We start from the raw sequence: 25,141 nt of genomic DNA, 5'->3' as shown, positions 1-25,141 counted from the left end.
CTATTCCTATATTGTGTTACAGTATCAGAGGTATTCCTGTATTGTGTTACAGTATCAGAGCTATTCCTATATTGTGTTACAGTATCAGAGGTATTCCTGTATTGTGTTACAGTATCAGAGGTATTCCTATATTGTGTTACAGTATCAGAGGTATTCCTGTATTGTGTTACAGTATCAGAGGTATTCCTATATTGTGTTACAGTATCAGAGGTATTCCTGTATTGTGTTACAGTATCAGAGGTATTCCTGTATTGTGTTACAGTATCAGAGCTATTCCTATATTGTTTTAAAGTATCAGAGCTATTCCTATATTGTGTTACAGTATCAGAGCTATTCCTATATTGTGTTACAGTATCAGAGCTATTCCTGTATTGTGTTACAGTATCAGAGGTATTCCTGTATTGTGTTACAGTATCTGAGAGTCATGATAGACAGGACAAATGGCTTAAAGCCAATCATAGGTTATAAGGCCAGACTAGAGGACTGTGTTGTAGTTAACAGGAGATGTTGATTCAATTAAGTATATACACTTAAAACAGCCTCAATTCGTTGGGGCATGGACTCTACAAGGTGTTGAAAGCGATCCACAGGGATGCTGGCCCATGTTGACTCAAATGCTTCCTACAGTTGTGTCAAGATGGCTTGATGTCCTTTCGGTGGTGGACTATTCTTGAGCATGGAAAACCCCAGCAGTGTTGCAGTTATTGACACAAACCGATGCGCCTGGCACCTACTACCATACCCTGTTCAAAGGCACTTCAATCTTCTGTCTTGCCCATTCTATCAGGTATCAAGGTAAGACCCAAGTGCAGACTGTGTGAATTAACAATGTTTATTGTAACACCAGGGGCAGACAAACGACAGGTCAAGGCAGGCAGAGGTCGAAAATCCAGAGTAGGAGCAAAGGTACAGGACGGCAGGTAGACTCAGGGATGGGAGGAGTGGTCAGGTGGGTGGGTACAGGGTCAGGACAGGCAAGGGTCAAAAACCAGGAGGACGAGAAAAAGAGAGGCTGGGAAAAGACAGAAGCTGACAGGACGAATGCTGGTAAGCTTGACAAACAGGACGAACTGTCACAAGGACAAGAACAGGTGAAACAGATCAGGCCACATTCACCCTCTGAATGGCACACATACACAATCCGTGTCTCAAAAATCCTTCTGTAACCTGTCTCCTCCTATTGTGTGTATAGCTCTATATTGTGTGTATAGCTCTATATTGTGTGTATAGCTCTATATTGTGTGTATAGCTCTATATTTTGTGTATAGCTCTATATTGTGTGTATAGCTCTATATTGTGTGTATAGCTCTATATTGTGTGTAAAGCTCTATATTATGTGTATAGCTCTATATTGTGTGTATAGCTCTATATTGTGTGTATAGCTCTATATTGTGTGTATAGCTCTATATTGTGTGTATAGCTCTATATTGTGTGTAAAGCTCTATATTGTATGTAAAGCTCTATATTGTGTGTAAAGCTCTATATTGTGTGTATAGCTCTATATTGTGTGTATAGCTCTATATTGTGTGTAAAGCTCTATTTTGTGTGTATAGCTCTATATTGTGTGTATAGCTCTATATTGTGTGTATAGCTCTATATTGTGTGTATAGCTCTATATTGTGTGTATAGCTCTATATTGTGTGTATAGCTCTATTTTGTGTGTATAGCTCTATTTTGTGTGTATAGCTCTATATTGTGTGTACAGCTCTATATTGTTTTACAAGTATGAAGAGGTGAAACTTAATGTTGTCTCTTGTCTGTGGCTGACAGTGGATGCGTTGCAAATGGTCCCCTATTCCCAATGTAGGGAGTAGAGGAGCATTGGGGATGCTGCCAGTGGGTTAGGGGAGGCGTACAGACGTAGTGCCTGGTGATGTCTGTCTGCAGGAAAGCAGGCCAGAGACAGAGGCTTCTTTGTGAGTGGCCAGGCGAGGCGATACTGTCCCTGGCGTGGTCTTCGTCCTCCTAGGGAATGTTGTGTGTGTGTAACACACTGTTGTTTCAGCACAGTGCCACGCCATGCTGCTGTGGGCTCATGTTGTTCTGTTACCACATCTCTCTCAGCACACTGCCAACCTCTCAGCTCAGTCAGAAGACCTCAGCACACAAAACACCTCAGAGGACACATGACACAAGAGCTCTTTCTATTTTCACTGGACTCTTTCACTCTCTTTCTGTCTTTCTTTCTCTCACTCTCTCACACTCTCTATCAGTCTATAGAACTTACCACCTCTGCTGCCTGTCAGCTGACTAGATTATACTGCATGATTAGCTATGTGTGTGTGTGTGTGTGTGTGTGTACGTTGCTATGCACTGCAGTATGCACATGCATGATTGAAGAGGGTGACAGAACAAACCACTGGCTGTGAAGACCCAACATTATACATTGATTAAGACATGGCATGTTCTGGGTGACAACCCAATAACAGTTGGCCCATATGAACTACTGAACCTCACCCTCCACAGGTATACACACCAGCTTGGACAGCTCTCCAACTTGCATTACAGTCTCTTACTTTTCTATCCCTTTCTCCTCTGTCCTCTTTCTCTCACCCCTTTCTCTCTCTTTCCTTCTCTTGTCTGTCTGTCTGTCTCTACCACCAACCTCTCACTTCCTGTCCTGTCTGACTGGTGATCTATAAAGGGGAGGGCGAAAGGGGTGTGTGTGTGTGTGTGTGTGTGTGTGTGTGTGTGTGTGTGTGTGTGTGTGTGTGCATGCCGTCTGTCTAGCAGCAGTGTGTGCAGGGAGCAGCATTTGGTAGGAACAGGTCTTTTATGTGACAGACTCCTCTAACCCAGAGCCAAACCAAACAAGCAGATTGGAATATATTTCCCCTTTCAATGATACAGCATGGCTAACTCATTTCCTTTGACTGTTGTTAGGCCTTTTTCATTCCATTGTTTGTGTCTGGTTTTGTCAGGCTGCTTGTTATGGATCCAGCCTCTTTATTCATGTTATGGAATGTGTACAATTCTAACATTCTATTCTAACAGGACAACTGCGTAAGACTGAGACAGTAGTGGTGCCAAAGTACATGATGGTGGCACAGTGTGTGTTCATGTCTCTGACCTGGCTGTTGTGTTGTGTTCCAGGGAGCTGTGTGAAGTGTAACAAGGCGGTGTACGGAGCCACTGCGGCCTGCCAGGCTATGGGAAGCCTCTATCATGATGTCTGCTTCACCTGCAGCGCCTGCAGTAAGTACTACTACAGTAAACCCTGTCTACCTCACCTACTCTCTCCTTACCTCTAACATGACATACTTCACCTGCAGCGCCTGCAGTAAGTACTACTACAGTAAACCCTGTCTACCTCACCAACTCTCTCCTTACCTCTAACATGACATACTTCACCTGCAGCGCCTGCAGTAAGTACTACTACAGTAAAACCTGTCTACCTCAGCTACTCTCTCCTTACCTCTAACATGACATACTTCACCTGCAGCGCCTGCAGTAAGTACTACTACAGTAAACCCTGTCCACCTCACCTACTCTCTCCTTACCTCTAACATGACATACTTCACCTGAAGTAAGTAACCTACCACTTCACCCCCTATATTAATATATATGTATAAAATATATATTTAAAAATATATATATATATATAATGAACATTTTATAATTATTAAAACTATTTTATATATTTTTTCAATGGATGGTAAATCGTATTCTGTGTTAACTTAAACGACTTAAACCAGATATAAAGTATGTAGAAAATATAATGGAGCTATATATTTTTTTATATGATCATCTTTTGAGAACTAAACATTTCAGAACTAACAATCACCGAAATAAAACTAGACAGGGAAAGCCTAAAATTCTAAAAATGTCATGGCATGGGACCCCCATTGATTTTGTTATAACGTTATAGTTACTCAGATAGCATAAGAACTTAGCTAGGAAATTAGCTTTAAAATTGCACATTTGTCTCTCAGCATTTCAATTAAGGCAGTCCTCCGCACCTCTCTGATTCAGAGGGTTGGGTTAAATGTGGAAGACACATTTCAGTTGAATGTATTCAGTTGTGCAACTGACTAGGTATCCCCCTTTCCCATGAAAAAATGTGTAGAATGGCAGGAAATGAGCAAAAAACAGCAACATGTTGTCTCTGCGGCCAAGAAGACAGCATCTAAAATTCAGATCTACGGATACCGCGCCATTGGCATCGACCACTACCACTACCACTACTACGACCACTATCACCACCACTACCACTACCACGACCACGGCCACTACTACGAACACTACCACTACGACGACTACCACTACTACGACACTATCACGGCCACTACCAGGGCCACTACCAGGACCACGGCCACTACCACGACCACTACTACGACACTATCACGGCCACTACCACGACCACTACCACTACTACAACCACTACCACTACTACAACCACTACCACTACTACGGCCACTACCACTATTACGACCACTCCACTACTACAACTACGACCACAACTACGACCACTACTACGACCACAACTACAACCACGACCACTACTACGACCACTACCACTACTACGACCACTACCACTACTATGACACTATCACGGCCACGACCACTACCACAACCACGGCCACTACTACGACCACTACCACTACTACGACCACCTCCACTAGCACTACTACGACCACTACCAATACTGCGACCATTACCACTTACTACAACCACTACTACGACCACTACCATGATCACTGCCACTACTACGACCAATTCCACTACTACGACCACCTCCACTAGCACTACTACGACCACTACCAATACTGCGACCATTACCACTTACTACAACCACTACTACGACCACTACCATGACCACTGCCACTACTACGACCAATTCCACTACTACGACCACTACCGCTACGACCACTATCACAACCACGGCCACTACCACTACTACGACCACTACCACTACTACGACCACCTCCACTAGCACTACTACGACCACTACCAATACTGCGACCATTACCACTTACTACAACCACTACTACGACCACTACCATGATCACTGCCACTACTACGACCAATTCCACTACTACGACCACTACCGCTACCACCACTACGACCACTACCACAACCACGGCCACTACCACTACTACGACCACTACTACGACCACTACCATGACCACTGCCACTACTACGACCAATTCCACTACTATGACCACTACCGCTACCACCACTACGACCACTACCACAACCACGGCCACTACCACGACCACTACCACTACTACGACCACCTCCACTAGCACTACTACGACCACTACCAATACTGCGACCATTACCACTTACTACAACCACTACTACGACCACTACCATGACAACTGCCACTACTATGACCACTTCCACAACTACGACCACTACCACGACCACTACCACTTCCACTACTACGACCACTACCACTACTACGACCAATACCATTACTACTACACTATCACGGCCACTACCACAACCACTACCAAATCAAATCAAATCAAATCAAATGTATTTATATAGCCCTTCGTACATCAGCTGATATCTCAAAGTGCTGTACAGAAACCCAGCCTAAAACCCCAAACAGCAAGCAATGCAGGTGTAGAAGCACGGTGGCTAGGAAAAACTCCCTAGAAAGGCCAAAACCTAGGAAGAAACCTAGAGAGGAACCAGGCTATGTGGGGTGGCCAGTCCTCTTCTGGCTGTGCCGGGTGGAGATTATAACAGAACATGGCCAAGATGTTCAAATGTTCATAAATGACCAGCATGGTCGAATAATAATAAGGCAGAACAGTTGAAACTGGAGCAGCAGCACAGTCAGGTGGAAGTTGAAACTGGAGCAGCAGCATGGCCAGGTGGACTGGGGACAGCAAGGAGTCATCATGTCAGGTAGTCCTGGGGCATGGTCCTAGGGCTCAGGTCAGTTGAAACTGGAACAGCAGCATGGCCAGGTGGACTGGGGACAGCAAGGAGTCATCATGTCAGGTAGTCCTGGAGCTCAGGTCCTAGGGCTCAGGTCCTCCGAGAGAGAGAAAGAAAGAGAGAAGGAGAGAATTAGAGAACGCACACTTAGATTCACACAGGACACCGAATAGGACAGGAGAAGTACTCCAGATATAACAAACTGACCCCAGCCCCCGACACATAAACTACTGCAGCATAAATACTGGAGGCTGAGACAGGAGGGGTCAGGAGACACTGTGGCCCCATCCGAGGTCACCCCCGGACAGGGCCAAACAGGAAGGATATAACCCCACCCACTTTGCCAAAGCACAGCCCCCACACCACTAGAGGGATATCTTCAACCACCAACTTACCATCCTGAGACAAGGCTGAGTATAGCCCACAAAGATCTCCGCCACGGCACAACCCAAGGGGGGGGCGTCAACCCAGACAGGATGACCACAACAGTGAATCAACCCACTCAGGTGACGCACCCCCTCCAGGGACGGCATGAGAGAGCCCCAGTAAGCCAGTGACACAGCCCCTGTAATAGGGTTAGAGGCAGAGAATCCCAGTGGAAAGAGGGGAACCGGCCAGGCAGAGACAGCAAGGGCGGTTCGTTGCTCCAGAGCCTTTCCGTTCACCTTCCCACTCCTGGGCCAGACTACACTCAATCATATGACCCACTGAAGAGATGAGTCTTCAGTAAAGACTTAAAGGTTGAGACCGAGTTTGCGTCTCTGACATGGGTAGGCAGACCGTTCCATAAAAATGGAGCTCTATAGGAGAAAGCCCTGCCTCCAGCTGTTTGCTTAGAAATTCTAGGGACAATTAGGAGGCCTGCGTCTTGTGACCGTAGCGTACGTGTAGGTATGTACGGCAGGACCAAATCAGAGAGATAGGTAGGAGCAAGCCCATGTAATGCTTTGTAGGTTAGCAGTAAAACCTTGAAATCAGCCCTTGCTTTGACAGGAAGCCAGTGTAGAGAGGCTAGCACTGGAGTAATATGATCAAATTTTTTGGTTCTAGTCAGGATTCTAGCAGCCGTATTTAGCACTAACTGAAGTTTATTTAGTGCTTTATCCGGGTAGCCGGAAAATAGAGCATTGCAGTAGTCTAACCTAGAAGTGACAAAAGCATGGATTAATTTTTCTGCATCATTTTTGGACAGAAAGTTTCTGATTTTTGCAATGTTACGTAGATGGAAAAAAGATGTCCTTGAAATGGTCTTGATATGTTCTTCAAAAAAGAGATCAGGGTCCAGAGTAACGCCGAGGTCCTTCACAGTTTTATTTGAGACGACTGTACAACCATTAAGATTAATTGTCAGATTCAACAGAATATCTCTTTGTTTCTTGGGACCTAGAACAAGCATCTCTGTTTTGTCCGAGTTTAATAGTAGAAAGTTTGCAGCCATCCACTTCCTTATGTCTGAAACACATGCTTCTAGCGAGGGCAATTTTGGGGCTTCACCATGTTTCATTGAAATGTACAGCTGTGTGTCATCCGCATAGCAGTGAAAGTTTACATTATGTTTTCGAATAACATCCCCAAGAGGTAAAATATATAGTGAGAACAATAGTGGTCCTAAAACGGAACCTTGAGGAACACCGAAATTTACAGTTGATTTGTCAGAGGACAAACCATTCACAGAGACAAACTGATATCTTTCCGACAGATAAGATCTAAACCAGGCCAGAACATGTCCGTGTAGACCAATTTGGGTTTCCAATCTCTCCAAAAGAATGTGGTGATCGATGGTATCAAAAGCGGCACTAAGGTCTAGGAGCACGAGGACAGATGCAGAGCCTCGGTCCGATGCCATTAAAATGTCATTTACCACCTTCACAAGTGCCGTCTCAGTGCTATGATGGGGTCTAAAACCAGACTGAAGCATTTCGTATACATTGTTTGTCTTCAGGAAGGCAGTGAGTTGCTGAGCAACAGCCTTCTCTAAAATTTTTGAGAGGAATGGAAGATTCGATATAGGCCGATAGTTTTTATATTTTCTGGGTCAAGGTTTGGCTTTTTCAAGAGAGGCTTTATTACTGCCACTTTTAGTGAGTTTGGTACACATCCAGTGGATAGAGAGCCGTTTATTATGTTCAACATAGGAGGGCCAAGCACAGGAAGCAGCTCTTTCAGTAGTTTAGTTGGAATAGGGTCCAGTATGCAGCTTGAAGGTTTAGAGGCCATGATTATTTTCATCATTGTGTCAAGAGATATAGTACTAAAACACTTGAGCGTACCACTTCCACTACTACGACCACTTCCACTACTACGACCACTTCCACTACTACGACCACTACTACTACTATGACCACTACTACTACTACGACCACTACTACTACTATGACCACTACCACTACTATGACCACTACCACTACTACGACCACTACCACGACCACTACCACTTCCACTACTACGACCAATACCATTACTACTACACTATCACGGCCACTACCACAACCACGGCCACTACCACTGCTACGACCACTATCACTACCACTACTACGAAACTATCACGGCCACTACTACGACCACTACCAGGACCACGGCCACTACCACGACTACTACGACCACTTCCACAACTACGACCACTACCACTACTACGACCACTACCACTACTACTACCACTACTACGACACTATCACGGCCACTACCACAACCACGGCCTTTACCACTACCACTACTACGACCACTTCCACTACTGCGACCATTACTACAACCACTGCTACAACCACTACCACCACTACTACCACGACCACTACCACTACTACCACGACCACTGCCACTACTATGACCACTTCCACTACTACGACCACTACCACTACTATGACCACTACTACGGCCACTACCACTACTACGACCACTACTATGACCATGCCGACCTTCCCCCAAACCTACTGATCTATATACACAAACCCACCCTGCCTCACTCACTCTTTCCTCACCTTCTGTGTACATGCATGTAAGCACGTGCGTGCGCACACACACACACACACGCACTAACAAACACACACACACACACGGTTGGGCAGATAAAGGACAACACAGGGTGTGTTAATCAGCGAAGGTAGAGCATGAGCTTTCAGGTCAGGAGTCAGGAGGCCTCACACTGCCCTCTAATGGGCATGGGCAGAGGTCAGAGATCATCTCCACAGGGGGATTTTAATTGGTCGACTCATCTATAGATACCAGAGCAGCAACCATCTGGACAGGATGGCTCTGGAATCCCTCTGAAGTTCTAGTAAGGAGATCACAGTGAAAACACAAGCTCATCTATGAGAGAAGCCAAGGTCATGGTAGGTGAGGAGACAGACAGGCAATGGCAGGGGGAAGCAAATTTGGTGCAGCCAGGGAACCATCCAAGCTGAACATCACTAAATCAGTGAGACACTGAACCATAAAGTTGGTGAACTACTGAATCACTGACTCTAAGAATCCCTGAGTAACTGAATCACAACGATTGATTTGATGAATCAATGAGCCACTAAACTGCAGCTGTGGTGTTCTAGCTTCATGTCCCAGGGTCTGTGTGTTCTGATGTGGTATTCTCTTCTCTTTGTGTGGGCTGAAGGAGAGACTGACACACCCTGAAACTAAACACCACAATTCCTGGGTTATAATCATGGAGCTGATGGTGTGTGTATATGTGTGCAGTATTGTGTGTGTGTGTGTGTGCCTGGGGCGGGGGATGAGTGTCGGAGAGATGATGTGACAGTTCCATTTAGTAGAACAGGAACTCAGCATACAATACAACTCATAGCAACATGATCTGACATGAGCTGCATGGGAGCCTGTTCAACACACTGGGTGGACTAGGTTAGGGATTCCCAAACTCAGTCCTGGGGCCCCCACATCTGGGTGTACGTTGTGCTTTTTGCCCTAGCACTACACAGCTGATTCAAACTACTAACTGATCATTACGTTTTGATTATTTGAATCAGCTGTGTAGTGCTAGGGCAAAAAACGAAATGTGCACTCAGTGTCACCTAGGACCGAGTTTGGGAAACCCTTGACTAGGTGACGTGTGTGTGTGTGTGTGTGTGTGTGTGTGTATGTGTATGTGTGTGTGTGTGTGTGTGTGTGTGTGTGTGTGTGTGTGTGTGTGTGTGTGTGTGACTGTGTGTGACTGTGTGAGGCACTAAAAAGAAGAGCCACGGAATGGATAGAGTTAGGGAGGCTGGTAGTATCTAAACTGGGGGGAGTTAGGTAGATACACACTGACTACATACCGCCCATACCCTTCTCCATCTGAGGGCACAGAGGCTGTGGCCGGCTCCACAGGGAGAGGGACCGGGCCGGGGAGGAATGCATGCGTAGGGGGCCTCCGGGTGGGAATCCGAGGAGAGGACACAGACTGGTGTTATGCCAGCTGGACCCAGGGAGGTAGGGGTGCACGGGGCAGGACAGGAGGACCATTCAGAACTACCTACCACCCACTGTCAAGTTCCACCTATGCCGGAACACACACACACACACACACACACACACACACACACACACACACACACACACAACAACGACGGTCTTGTTAAGCAGACTCTCCCTCCCCCTTCATCCCTCTACCACCTTCATGGTTCTTTTGTTGCATAACATAATCTTTATTACCCTGAACTTAAAATACTTAAAAGGGAAGGTATTAAAGTTGGCTATAGAGTGGGCTTCCAGGTCTATTAAAGTTGGCTATAGAGTGGGCTTCCAGGTCTATTAAAGTTGGCTATAGAGTGGGCTTCCAGGTCTATTAAAGTTGGCTATAGAGTGGGCTTACAGGTCTATTAAAGTTGGCTATAGAGTGGGCTTTCAGGTCTATTAAAGTTGGCTATAGAGTGGGCTTCCAGGTCTATTAAAGTTGGCTATAGAGTGGGCTTCCAGGTCTATTAAAGTTGGCTATAGAGTGGCCTTCCAGGTCTATTAAAGTTGGCTATAGAGTGGGCTTCCAGGTCTATTAAAGTTGGCTATAGAGTGGGCTTCCAGGTCTATTAAAGTTGGCTATAGAGTGGGCTTCCAGGTCTATTAAAGTTGGCTATAGAGTGGGCTTCCAGGTCTATTAAAGTTGGCTATAGAGTGGGCTTCCAGGTCTATTAAAGTTGGCTATAGAGTGGGCTTCCAGGTCTATTAAAGTTGGCTATAGAGTGGGCTTCCAGGTAGTCTATGACAATAATCTGTTAGAAGGGCTGTTAGAAGGAGCAACAAAACCAGAAGGTGAGCAGAGACAGCAAAGCTCCAGCAGGCCGCTAAAGACCAGAGTAGGTGAGAATGAAAGTGAAGGTTTGTAGGATATTACACATCTCAACCTCAGGAGCAGATCAGCAGACTGGACGGCTGGGAAGTGCACTGGACGGGAAATGACATGGGCAGGAAGTGGTTTTGGTCGCTGTGACGTATAAAATATTTTTGCCACCTTGAATTGTAATGTTTTACTTTCCTTTTAAGACCTTTATTTATTTTGCACTTTCATTCTCATTCAAATACTCATAATGCTCACAACTTTGGACCAGAGAGAATGGAACACCTTTAATACCAGCACGACTAGAGATATTTGCGTCTCAGTAAGTGTTGTCTTTGTCTCCCTCAATAAAGAGGCCCTGTTCTCACAAACGTAGAGTCTAAATCTGCCCTCACGGTGAGAATGGAGGGGATGTGTTTTTTTGTGGGAACAGAAGTGTAATTGTTGTGTCCTGAGCCCAACCAATCCCAACCCAACTTACAACATCAGCCTCTCCAATTAATCTTCTGCCGTTATAGAACACAAACATGGATTGGAGGTGACGTTAGTGATCTGAAAACTGCTGCGGTTTGAATGCTGGCACCCTTAGATGGTGGATAGTTTGTGAAGCTGAAACACCCTACCCTGTCCCTGTGTCCCTACACTCTACATCTGATGAATGTGATTGAGGTAAGGGAGGAGTTCGCTGTCAGTAACAATTTCCTCCAAATAAACACTTCTAGGCCCTATTGGACACATGATGTTATGCTGGGAAATAAGTATTAGAAAGGATTCAACTAAATGAACCTTAATTCACATGCTTTTTGTGAACCATTACAGATTTTCTAAGGAAGAGTGGGTTATGGGGATTATGAATGTACTAGTGCTTATAGTACAGTAATAGACAGGCTTATAAATCATTCATAAAAGGCGTTGGAGAAGTGGACAGATAGATCTTAGAATCAACCTTGAGGTATTAAAGAACTTTTTCACTAGAAAACAGCCCAGGCCTGTGTGTGTTTTCTGTCTCTGAGGCATTTATTATTTATATTAGGGGGGGGACAGAGTCATCATTCTTCTGGAACTCTGTCATTACTGTCAGCACAGTCTTCTTCTGCCATTCATTCATCTTATCTTCTCGCAAGGCTCCCTGCCTTTTCTCTCTCTCTCTCTCTCTCTCTCTCTCTCTCTCTCTCTCTCTCTCTCTCACTCTGTCTCTCCCTCTCTCTCTTTCTCTAAAAAAGGCAGGAATGTGAAGAAGTGTTCATCCCCACATTCCATTCATCACTCTTTTCTTCATTCCTGAGGGAAATGAAGGGGGAAATAGGGTTATTAAATTATGATTATTCAAGGGACAGTTTTGCACCTTTTCCTGATGCGGAGATGGTTGTCTTGTTGTTGTAACGATTGCCTTTCTGACCTTGATATTGTCAGTTTATCCCTCTGAAGTACAATGAGGATAGGCATGTCATATGGCACTTATTACAAGGGAATGTTACATTCCATTCAAATCAGTTCAATGTAATTCAATTAAAGGTTGTACATGATAAGACCGTTAGTTCCGAGTTTTGTCAGGAAGCTTGGCCAGTTTCATAATGCTACTGAATGAGCAGGTTCAAAGCCTTGATAGAAGTACAGTACAGGATGTCTCATTGTTTGGCTCTATTCATGTCCGTAAGAGGATCAAACCCTTTCAGATGGCTGCTGTGGGCTTTCAGGAGCTCTACTGTGATTTAGTGTCTATTGTTGTTACCCCTGAGAGGGTCCAACATGGTGTTAGATGTTTTTAGGATAATGTAGGTCTATCACGGATTTAGAGTTAAAGTACCAAAGAGGAGGAATCAGTGGAAAGTCTTATTTTTCATTATTTTCCCTGGGGGGAGGGGTCACTAGGGTCATGTTCTGTAGGGGAGAAAACCTTAACTCGGGGAAACAGGAAGGAACTACCTGAACTTCAGCGTTCTTATTGGACAAAACTACCTGAACTGTCAGGAAGAACACACATGTCCGTTTTCCATTGCAAAAGGTTTCGAACAGTGTGCCCTAGCTGTTTGTCTGAACTCTGCTGCCTCCTCAATACCATGATCAGGTCACCACTGGTATCATTGCAACCGGTGCTCTGCTCTTCTCTCCATCCCAGGCCTGTTGTGTTAAAACCCCCATTCCCTCAGCCAGCCATTTTCTGACATTGAGACCTGTGAATTAAACATATTAGTTCTTAATCGGTTAGTGATTATTTTAGCAGTTAGTGATTGTTTTAGCACCATCTCTCTACTCGCCTTTCGACATTTTTGATTAGTCTAACGTGTGTAGCTAATGGCTCTGTGGCAGACAGGAGATTAAGGCTACCATTCACTAGTGTTAACCCCTCCCCCGTCCCTCCTTCACCTCCTCCCTGAAAATGTGTGGAATGTTTCCCCTTCCTGTGGGATGGAGGGAGGGGAGGGGAGAAGGGGGTATATTATGGGGGATTCAGACAGACAGACAGGAAGTGTTCTCGGTGTGTGGAGCGATCTTGGAGAGAACAGACAGAAAGCAGGAAAGAAGAAGAGCTAGCACTGCCTCTGGGCCTGAGGCCTGGGTCTCAATTCAATTCAGGGGGCTTTATTGGCATGGGAAACATGTGTTAACATTGCCAAAGCAAGTGAGGTAGATAATATACAAAAGTGAAATAAACAATAAAAATTAACAGTAAACATTACACATACAGAAGTTTCAAAACAATAAAGACATTACAAATGTCATATTATATATATATATATATATATGTGTTGTAACAATGTACAAATGGTTAAAGTACACAAGGGAAAATAAATAAGTCTCTCTCTCTCTGTCTCTCTCTCTCTCTTTGCCACGTGAAGCAAACCATTAGAGAACTCTGTTTTAATCAGTTACGCTCTGTTTAGTCATTGTATTCAATCACACCATTTTCCCCTCATGTGCTAGTGATTGTCTCAGCGAGGCCCCAGATGTGTTCCCTGTAGTTCCCAGTGCAGCAGAAAGCTGTCCAACCAGGCCCGTCTCTCTCTGAAGCAGATTAAATCAAGAGGCTGCTACAGTATTAGACTCAGTGTTTATTTGAGTTGGTGTCTGGGAATTAGCAAGACTTAATTGATTCTGTCTGACGTTCTGGAGCCTTTGAACTGAAATAAGTTACCACAGCGCTTAGGAGAGATGTATAGGGCTCATTAGCCTGGTCCCAGATCAGTTGCGGTCAAATAGATCTGAGACCAGGCTAGGATTTCATATGGAGTTTACACATCTCTCCGAATACTCCCAGATTCCTCCCGTGTGATCTGCTGCAATTTGGAAAAAGTAATATTTGGTCTTAATCATGGTCAGACAGTTTGATCTCATGGTTGGGCCCAGCCCAAACTGTTCAGTGTTGTTTCAGTTAAGTTTATACTCTAAAAGCCCATCTCTGTTCTTCGTCCCAGGCAGAAGGCTACGGGGCAAAGCATTTTACTACGTCGGTGGGAATGTGTTCTGTGAAGAGGACTTTCTGGTAAGTAGTCCGTCTGGATACTGTATCTAGAACCCTGCATAGTTTAGCAGTATGTGAATAGGGTATTATCTTTCTGACAGCAGATATGTGTCTTCCACCGTGTGCTACTGTGACTATATGTGACCGTGACCTGTGGACTCCAGATTATAGTTTAAATTTGATTTCTTCACCTCGTGGCCCAGGTTCAAGTTTCTAAGAAATTCTGGATCAGTTTACTCCTGTAGGGGCATTAGGGAGGGGAGTTGGGTAACTGGAGCTTGTACTTATCCATGTTTTAGAGGCATACACCCCTGGGCTTTGCACAGTGACACCTTGTATAAAGAAGGACAAGCAGGAGGACCCATGTTTACCTCAGCTGCCCTGTCACAACAACACGCTCCATTACATTACAGTTTGTCTGTTACTAGTCGATTCAATCAGTTGTCCTACTGTCTCTGTGCTGCTAATGAGTCTAACTTATCTCGCCTGGTATTAGAGGACTATTTCTGGACATGGTTGTGTTTATCCCTAATTAAACATTAAGTTGATGTGGGAGAATTCCCCCATGTATCATATGAGGTGGACTGGGCTCATATGAGAAGAAGACTAAGAGTCAGTCTAAGATGCCAGCAGTTTCCTATGAGATGATGTAGCAGCCGTAACCTCACTGTCCTCCCCTCTCCTCTGCCTGTTCCAGTATTCTGGATTCCAGCAGTCTGCAGACAAGTGTAACGCATGCGGACATCTGATCATGGATATGGTGAGTGTTTCTGCTGCCTGTGTGTGTGTGCGTGTGCGTGTGCGTGCGTGCGTGCGTGCCCTCCATCAGTGTGTTGGGCAGCAGAAACATAGAGTCACTCCTCCTTCAGAGAACTTCCTGTGGTTACATCTGGAGAAAGCTTAGGAGGAAGTGGTGGTTTCAGGACACGCACACACACACACACACACACACACACACACACACACACACACACAAATACACACTCTAGGGTAAAACCAGGACACATAGAGAGAATATAAAACCCAAGGCCAGTAGTCATCAGCAGGTATAGTAACACATGAAGGATTTACCATGACATGGCTTTACACATGTTAACCATACATAGCTGTAGCAGTGGGGGACAGATCTGTTTTCCTAATACCACTGTCTCTCTCTCCAACACACTGCTTCCCTCAGCTACTAACTGTAAGACAATCAACTCTATGCTCCATGGATGAGTGATCAGCGATCCACTACTTGTTCGATATGATAAAGCATTGAAATTCTCTCTCTCTCTCTCTCTCTCTCTCTCTCTCTCTCTCTCTCACACTTACTCCCCTTCTCTTGCTCTCTCTATCCCCTTCTCTCTCTGTGCCTTTCTCCATCGCCCCTTCTCTCTCTCTCTCTCTCTCTCTCTCTCTCTCTCTCTCTCTCTCTCCCTCACCCCTTCTCTCGGTCTCTCTCGGTCTCTCCACCCCTTTCTCTCTCTCTCTCTCTCCCTCTGCCCTTCTCTCTTTCTGTCTTTCTCCCTCTCCTCTCTTTCTCTCTCTCTCTCCCCTCCCTTTCTATCTCTCCCCCCTCCACCTCTATAGATCCTGCAGGCCCTTGGGAAGTCCTACCACCCTGGCTGTTTCCGTTGTGTCATCTGTAACGACAGTCTGGACGGAGTGCCCTTCACTGTGGACACAGAGAACAAGATTTACTGTGTCAAAGACTACCACAGGTACGTGGGTACAACCGTTATGAACACTGCAAACCATAAACATATTAGTTTAACTGGCGCTAATAATAATAATAATAATACGGCCAGAAGTCATGTTGCTATAACAGAAGTCAGCGGCAGTTCCATTTGGACATAGCAGGATCAGGTTTTTGCCACGTGGAGAGGAAGGGGGAGAGAGGAGATGTTAGGTAGGAAGAGCTGAGTCGCCTGTGGAAGAGCAAAGGGAGTAGCAGCATGGGGTCACCTCAGCCAAGCACAACAGACACACTGAATCAGGAATCTGGTCACAATGGAATCCACAGCAGCCGGCCAGGCCAGACCAGGGCAACCACCCAGTATACTGACAGAACCATGTGGAAACTAAGAGCCATGGGCCTTATGTTAGAGCAATCAGAGCTCATTGTACTGAAGCCACCAGATGTCTTTTCCCGCCTATTCATGGTGAATTGTCACTAGCATTCATTCTCTAGCATACTGTTGCTTTGATTAAAGGGATAGTTCACCCAAATTACAAAATGACACATTGGTTTCCTCAATCTATAGGCAGTCTATGGACAAGGAATGACATCAATCAATGCTTTTGTTTAGTTTCCCTGGCACTGCTTCCACATGCTAACATTTTAGCATTCATGGCGCCAATCCCATTGAAGTCATGAAACCGATATTTGCATTTTTCGTGCATCATGTCCAAATCATCCGAAAGTCCAAATCATCATTTGGCTCCCGAGTGGCGCATCGGTCTAAGGTACTGCATCTCAGGGCTAGAGGCATCACTACAGACCGTGGTTCGATTCCCGACTGATCACAACCGGCCGTGATTGGAAGTCACGTAGGGTGGCGCACAATTGGCCCAGCGTCGTCCGGGTTTGGAAGGGGTAGGCCGTCATTGTGAAGAAGAATTTGTTCTTAACTGACTTGCCCAATTAAATAAAGGTTCAATAAAAATGTAAAATAAAAAAGTGGTTGTGAAGCTCAACATTTACATTGATATTTTAGCGACTTACAAGAGAAATTAGGTTTAAGTGCCTTGCTCAAGGTCACACCACCAGATTTTTCACCTAGTCGGCTCGGGGATTCGAACCAGCATCCTCAACAAAGTCACTTCTAGATGCTGTGAACATGATGCCCAAAAAATGCTAATGCTAATTGGTCACATGACTTGAATGGTATTTGTGCCACAAATGCTAAAATGTTAGCATGTGGAAACAGTGCCAATGAAACTAAACCAAAGCATGGATTGCTGTTATACCTTGTCCATAGACTGCTTACAGGATAAGGAAACTATGTGTAATTTTGTAATTTGGGTAAACTATCCTTTAAACGCAAATCAAAGTCCGTGGTATTACACTGGGCTATTAACACAATAATACTCTTATAAATACTGCACAGAGTCCAGGAAAAACAGGAATTTAATACGGATACCCTATTACGCATATATCTAGGACAAGAAATGTGTGTGGTTTCTCAATCAGACCTAATCATGCCCACTACACTGAGAGGGCCTTTGTTTTACAGACTCAGACATTCAGGTGCCAGCCAGCTGCACACGGTGTGTGCGTCTGTTTGTGTGGGGAAAGAATGAATGTATTTTTCTGGATTGGTTGAATCACGTGTGAGGCTGAGCCAGCACATCTGCAGACCTGGAGACTCACCACCTTTCCTTAGCAGTCTCAACGCTCTCATACACACACACACTGAAGGGGAGAGACTGGGCAAAGGAGGAGAGACGGGGCAAAGGAGGAGATAAGGGGCAAAGGAGGAGAGACGGGGCAAAGGAGGAGAGAAGGGGCAAAGGAGGAGAGACGGGGCAGAGGAGGGAGAGAAGGGGCAAAGGAGGAGAGACGGGGCAAAGGAGGAGAGAAGGGGCAAAGGAGGAGAGAAGGGGCAAAGGAGGAGGGAAGGGGCGAAGGAGGAGAGACGGGGCGAAGGAGGAGAGACGGGGCAAAGGAGGAGAGAAGGGGCAAAGGAGGAGGGAAGGGGCAAAGGAGGAGGGAAGGGGCAAAGGAGGAGAGAAGGGGCAAAGGAGGAGGGAAGGGGCAAAGGGGGGACTGGTGAAAGAGAGGAAGAAGGGTTAGAAGTATTATCCAGAAAAAAGAGTAACAGATACAAGTGCTGTATCTATATCAAGCCTGGTGGTCTTTCTGTAGGGAACCAATATAAACCAGACATATATTTTCAGTCTGAAACTGTTATTATTTTTATCAATTGATTTATCTTCATTGTTCCCTCGTTTTCTCAGGGTCTTGGCCCCCAAATGTGCAGCATGTAACCAGCCCATTCTGCCTTCAGAGGTAAGCTCTCTTTGAACACAACATCTTCAAGTAATAGCCTAAGGACTTACATGTATATAGCCATAAAATAGGTGTTTTTCTGATCATCTTCATGTCATGTATGATAAAAATACCAAATTGATCGGTTGACTACTAGTATAATGAACAGGGCCTGGAATGGTTCCTGTCTGCAAAGTGATTTCAACAGGAAGAACTCCTGTCCATAGTAATGATGAATGATAATCAAAATGTTCAGGCATATATTATGGTTTACGATGCAAACACTTCCAGTCCCATCCCATGTCGATATAGACAGTCACATTGCAACCCCTGACCTGATTCCCTCAGGGTAAAGATTGATAACCAACCCCAGTGTTGAACCTGAGACATGAGCCAGATGTGAGGAGAGAGTTTCTCTGGCATAGCAAACGATCAAGTATTCTACTGAGGCAGAAGCAAACGATCAAGTATCCTACTGAGGGAGTAGAAAACAATCAAGAATCCTACTGAGGCAGTAGGAAACGATCAAGTATCCTGAGGCAGAAGCAAACGATCAAGTATCCTGAGGCAGAAGTAAACGATCAAGTATCCTACTGAGGCAGAAGGAAACGATCAAGTATCCTACTGAGGCAGAAGCAAACGATCAAGTATTCTACTGAGGCAGTAGAAACCGATTAAGGATCCTACTGAGGCAATAGCAAACGATCAAGTATGCTACTATCCTAGGTCAGGCTCTAGTGCCGGAGAAGGAGGAAGGGGTGTGCTGTGTTTTAACATGTTGCACATGAGCAGGTATCCCTTTAAGCAGTTGTTTGGATGTAGAGGGACTTGAAAGGGATCTCAGGCATGATGATCAGCTTTCCCTCTTTAAACATTTGGAACACGTCTCTGAAGTCTCGCTCTGTAATGAACATGATGGGAGACAGAGAGCTGGTTTCAAGCGCAGGGCGCAGCAGGTGTTTATTTGTAAAAGACCACAGGAGGAGGCAGGTAGCTGGGTCCAGGGGCAGGCAGAAGGTCATACACAGGGGGTCCAAAAAGGCAACAGTACAGGCAGGGAATAGGATAGTAACGTCGTCCATGAGATCAGGCAATAGGTCCGATAGGCTAAGTACAGGCAGGGAATAGGCAAAAGGCGTCGTTAGTGAGGCAGGCAAAAACTATCATACACGGGAGGGGTAAATTAAGGGGAAACACAGCACTCCGAATAGAAGTGTGTCACAAAACAAACAATACCTCACAATGATGGGGTGCAAAGAACTGAACTAAATAGTGTGTGATAATGACATACAGGTGTGTGAACAGGTGATCGGAATTCAGGTGATTGGGATCTGGAGAGTGAGGGGTTCAGGGGATCTATGTGTTTGAGAGTGTGAGCTGGAAAGTGGGATGGAAAGTGAGCGGCATTCAGGGGATCTACGTGTTTGAGAGTGTGAGTTGGAAGCAGACGTTGCAGGCTCTATCCTGAGCCAAGCAAGCTGCAGTCAGGATTCAGGAAGACATCAATTTTTACAGCTATTTACTCAGTCTAAGGTCTGGGCTGAACCAATAAACCAACCTGATAACAGACCTGGGAACATCTCTTGTTGTAATGGCTGCCATAGTTACACGCAGGTCAGCAGACATCCCCCCAAACATTTTATTTATTTATTTAGTGGTTGATTGAGCTGGCGCAAATGGAACCAATGGAATAGTCCCAAAAGAGCAAACCCAGACGATCTGGCACTCCATTCAGGCTCAATCAAACTATCAAAGTATCTGAAAGAGCACTATTTGAACCAGAGGCCCTACTAGGACACCATCCACTGAGGTATACATTCAGGGCTGGGCTTCTATTGCAGACATCTGTGTGTAGGCCTACGTGGGGTGGTTTTGGGAGGGGTGTTGTTTGCATTTTTTGGTGTGTGGTTCAGATGCAGGCACTGCACCCTAATGCCTCACTCAGTGCATGACTGTTACCCTAAACGTTATCCCTCCCTCTTAAAAAAATGTCCAAAATTAGAGTTGACTTTACAGGAATGTAGCCCCTCCTCACTGAGGCTATAAGGGTAGAATTCAGAGCTGGGGGGTGGGGGGGGCAGTTTGTGTTGGACGTGCATGTACTTTGTCATGAAAAAGGCCAGATAAATTCATGCCTACTAGCAGGTGGTTTGTAGGACCACTACAGTACAAGGGGGAGAGTTTAGAATAGGTTTTATTTAATGTGTATAACTGGTTTTAAATGAGTTGATAGATAGCTGAAAGTATTCCATGTACCCTCCAGAGTGTGTCTGGCTGATGTAGAATATAAGAAGTCAGTTGGCTGAATAGTTAATTCTATCATAATGTCATTTCTGACCAGCCTTACTTCACTATCACATAACAATGGTATATAACTACATGACCATGATGAATAGCTTGCGTGATGACAGTAATAATTAGTGAAAGTCTAATATATACGGAACATTCCAGCTGTAGTACCTGCCCTCTGAAGCTGTCGCAGGCTGAACCCAGACTGTCTGTCAGAAGCTGACTGTTGGTTTAGCCTTGGTCTTTGACACCTGGCTGTTTTCTCAGGTGAAGGTCCACAGTACTGTTCAGAATGCTGGTATTGGCCAAAGGACAAGTTTCTACACAACTACCATCTTGCCAATCTTGGCCTATGTGTAGGCCTATTTCAAATGCTGTAGTTTGTAAAGGTTGGAGGAAAAAGGACACACAGTGCCTTGCGAAAGTATTCGGCCCCCTTGAAATTTGCGACCTTTTGCCACATTTCAGGCTTCAAACATAAATATATAAAACTGTATTTTTTTGTGAAGAATCAACAACAAGTGGGACACAATCATGAAGTGGAACGACATTTATTGGATATTTCAAACTTTTTTAACAAATCAAAAACTGAAAAATTGGGCGTGCAAAATTATTCAGCCCCCTTAAGTTAATACTTTGTAGCGCCACCTTTTGCTGCGATTACAGCTGTAAGTCGATTGGGGTATGTCTCTATCAGTTTTGCACATCGAGAGACTGACATTTTTTCCCATTCCTCCTTGCAAAACAACTCGAGCTCAGTGAGGTTGGATGGAGAGCATTTGTGAACAGCGGTTTTCAGTTCTTTCCACAGATTCTTGATTGGATTCAGGTCTGGACTTTGACTTGGCCATTCTAACACCTGGATATGTTTATTTTTGAACCATTCCATTGTAGATTTTGCTTTATGTTTTGGATCATTGTCTTGTTGGAAGACAAATCTCCATCCCAGTCTCAGGTCTTTTGCAGACTCCATCAGGTTTTCTTCCAGAATGGTCCTGTATTTGGCTCCATCCATCTTCCCATCAATTTTAACCATCTTCCCTGTCCCTGCTGAAGAAAAGCAGGCCCAAACCATGATGCTGCCACCACCATGTTTGACAGTGGGGATGGTGTGGTCAGGGTGATGAGCTGTGTTGCTTTTACGCCAAACATAACGTTTTGCATTGTTGCCAAAAAGTTCAATTTTGGTTTCATCTGACCAGAGCACCTTCTTCCACATGTTTGGTGTCTCTCCCAGGTGGCTTGTGGCAAACTTTAAACGACACTTTTTATGGATATCTTTAAGAAATGGCTTTCTTCTTGCCACTCTTCCATAAAGGCCAGATTTGTGCAATATACGACTGATTGTTGTCCTATGGACAGAGTCTCCCACCTCAGCTGTAGATCTCTGCAGTTCATCCAGAGTGATCATGGGCCTCTTGGCTGCATCTCTGATCAGTCTTCTCCTTGTATGAGCTGAAAGTTTAGAGGGACGGCCAGGTCTTGGTAGATTTGCAGTGGTCTGATACTCCTTCCATTTCAATATTATCGCTTGCACAGTGCTCCTTGGGATGTTTAAAGCTTGGGAAATATTTTTGTATCCAAATCCGGCTTTAAACTTCTTCACAACAGTATCTCGGACCTGCCTGGTGTGTTCCTTGTTCTTCATGATGCTCTCTGCGCTTTTAACGGACCTCTGAGACTATCACAGTGCAGGTGCATTTATACGGAGACTTGATTACACACAGGTGGATTGTATTTATCATCATTAGTCATTTAGGTCAACATTGGATCATTCAGAGATCCTCACTGAACTTCTGGAGAGAGTTTGCTGCACTGAAAGTAAAGGGGCTGAATAATTTTGCACGCCCAATTTTTCAGTTTTTGATTTGTTAAAAAAGTTTGAAATATCCAATAAATGTCGTTCCACTTCATGATTGTGTCCCACTTGTTGTTGATTCTTCACAAAAAAATACAGTTTTATATCTTTCTGTTTGAAGCCTGAAATGTGGCAAAAGGTCGCAAAGTTCAAGGGGGCCGAATACTTTCGCAAGGCACTGTATATGGATGTCAGGACAAAGCCTAATTAGCTTGCCTGCTGGTTGATATATCATCAGTAATTAGCTTACTGTACCTGTTAGTAATCACGGCTAACTATAGCCGAAAAAGAATCAGGCTAAATGAAAAGGCAATGGACAGAGGCATATAACGCAAAGGGATATTTTTATCCATGGACGCTCAGCATTAAAAAACAAATGTACTGTAGGCTATCTAAGGATCTCAGCATCTCAATACTGTAGGTCGTTATCAATGAAACGTCACAATAAGGTGCAGAGCGTTTGATTTGTCTGCTGGGGGGCAAGGAGGGTAGCCTCATGATATCTCTCAATATTGGCCACCATTAATTGGATATTTGAGTGATCGAAAATATAAGTGAATTATACCTTACAGGAATGAGAGGTAGCAGAAGGGCTCATTTGCCGATGTTCTGTTAGCTGATAATGTTTACCTTGCAAGCTACCAGTTAGCTAACATGAACCCTTTTCAACAGCTAGCTACATGCCAAATGGATAGGCTATCCTCACGAATCTGAAAATACATGATCAATTGATGTTTCTTTATCATGACAAACATGCTGTTACTTACTGCATAACTCTGATGATCGAGCTAAATGTGGAATAATCTGAAATGTGTAGTTCTCACTATACTCTTCAAGGTGATGATATTAAAACCAAATAGTTATAACATGTATTTAACAATCCATTAAAAACACCATGTACAGTAGTTGTCAATGCTTTTAGTGGAGCTGGGTGACTTCTTGCCCCCCAAGCAGGCGAATCAAAATGTTCTCAACTAGCCTACCTGGTTAAATAAAGGTGAAATAAAAAAAGCTCTGAACCTTATTCTGACGTTTTACTGATAACGACCTATGGAATCCCATTTGAATAGGATCTCTTTGGTTACAGGGCTCTGATTGGCTGATGCATTTCCCACTGTCACCTGCACCTGCAGAAGATGAGAAGTGCTCTGAATTGAATGCACTCTGTTACTGCCAAGATCTACTTATGGTTTTGTCCATTAAACAAACAAACAAAACATCTTTGCTGATAACTACTGAGGAAAAATGTACATACTGTGATAAGTGGTTGTCACAGCCATAGAATCATTTAATTGGATCTCTATGGTCTCAACTATTTTAGGATGCACTACCTATCATTCGCTCTGGAGCAGAGAGGCTGCTAAAATATCTACATATTTTAAATAGAATTTTAAAAGTCCACTGAACAGAGCCACCTGTCACATGTTTTTCCCACACCTGACATTGGCCGCAGGAAAAATTGGAGAGTTGTCCTGGCCATGCATGCCATGTTTAACTGCTTTAAATGAACCGATCCAGCCTATACTGATAGCTACTCGGGTTCAGTGGACACTGAAAAGGCTGTCTGTCTCCACAGGGCTCTGATGAAACCATCCGAGTGGTATCCATGGATAAAGACTACCACGTGGAGTGCTATCACTGTGAAGTGGGTAAACATTAAGATACAAATTCCCTTTTCTATTTCCTTGATGTTTTCCCTATATCCTTGTAGAGACTGGATGTTCTGTGTTGTTGGTGATAAGACTAAATGTTAAAGTTGTCATCTTAGTAAGTATATCCACTATAAAATGCCTCATTATTTCTCCACATGAATATGTTTAAATACCAGGGATTAGATCCTATACCATATGTCAGCCTTCTCATCATATCAAGAACTCCATATTTCAGTCATCATTTAGTCTTTTAAAATAAACGTTAGAGAGATTTGGTTATGGCCTCTGAGTTTAGTCGTCATAAAGTAAACAGAATTTTAAAGGAAAAACAAAGTGTCAGGAGAATAGTCTCACTTCGTTTGGTCACATATTCTGGAAAGCTATTTACTGCACACAGATCATAGACAAGGTGGTCCCAGTACTTAATTACAGTCTTGGTCCTAATTGCGAGCTAGAAGGAGGAGCTCAAGCACATGTTAATTTGCTTTGCTCGTCAACACTGTCTGATTCTCCTCAAGTGCCTTTTCTCCTGACTCCCGCCTCAACAGCATTTGATTGACATATGGAGTTCTGAGAGCACTTGAAAACAAACAGCAGTGAGTCGTGTGGAGACGAGAGCTTTTGAGGATCTGTCTCTCTGAATTGCTCCACTGTGGAAGGAAGCCAGTTAAACAATTGCCCTTCTCAACTGCCCTTCTCATAGTCTGTCAAGCCTGCTGGGCAATTCAAGGGGATTTAAGAATCTCTTCAAGTTATTTCG

At 44.4% G+C, this 25,141-nt stretch overlaps 1 protein-coding gene across 1 annotated transcript in view; it reads left to right on the top strand.

Annotated features, from left to right (window-relative positions):
- LOC112227878 (Wilms tumor protein 1-interacting protein-like) overlaps positions 1-25,141 on the top strand; it is a 35,500-nt gene that overhangs the window by 8,807 nt on the left and 1,552 nt on the right. Inside the window, exons 2-7 of the mRNA XM_042309949.1 lie at positions 3,094-3,195; positions 14,563-14,630; positions 15,307-15,369; positions 16,182-16,312; positions 18,552-18,603; positions 24,306-24,374. Of these exons, the coding sequence (XP_042165883.1) occupies positions 3,094-3,195; positions 14,563-14,630; positions 15,307-15,369; positions 16,182-16,312; positions 18,552-18,603; positions 24,306-24,374 (485 nt within the window). The remainder of the gene's footprint in view (positions 1-3,093; positions 3,196-14,562; positions 14,631-15,306; positions 15,370-16,181; positions 16,313-18,551; positions 18,604-24,305; positions 24,375-25,141) is intronic.

The sequence above is a fragment of the Oncorhynchus tshawytscha genome, linkage group LG03 (genome assembly GCF_018296145.1).
Source record: "Oncorhynchus tshawytscha isolate Ot180627B linkage group LG03, Otsh_v2.0, whole genome shotgun sequence".
NCBI lineage: Eukaryota > Metazoa > Chordata > Actinopteri > Salmoniformes > Salmonidae > Oncorhynchus > Oncorhynchus tshawytscha.
Note: the sequence above shows the minus strand (reverse complement) of the source record. Positions and strands in the feature narration are given on the sequence as shown.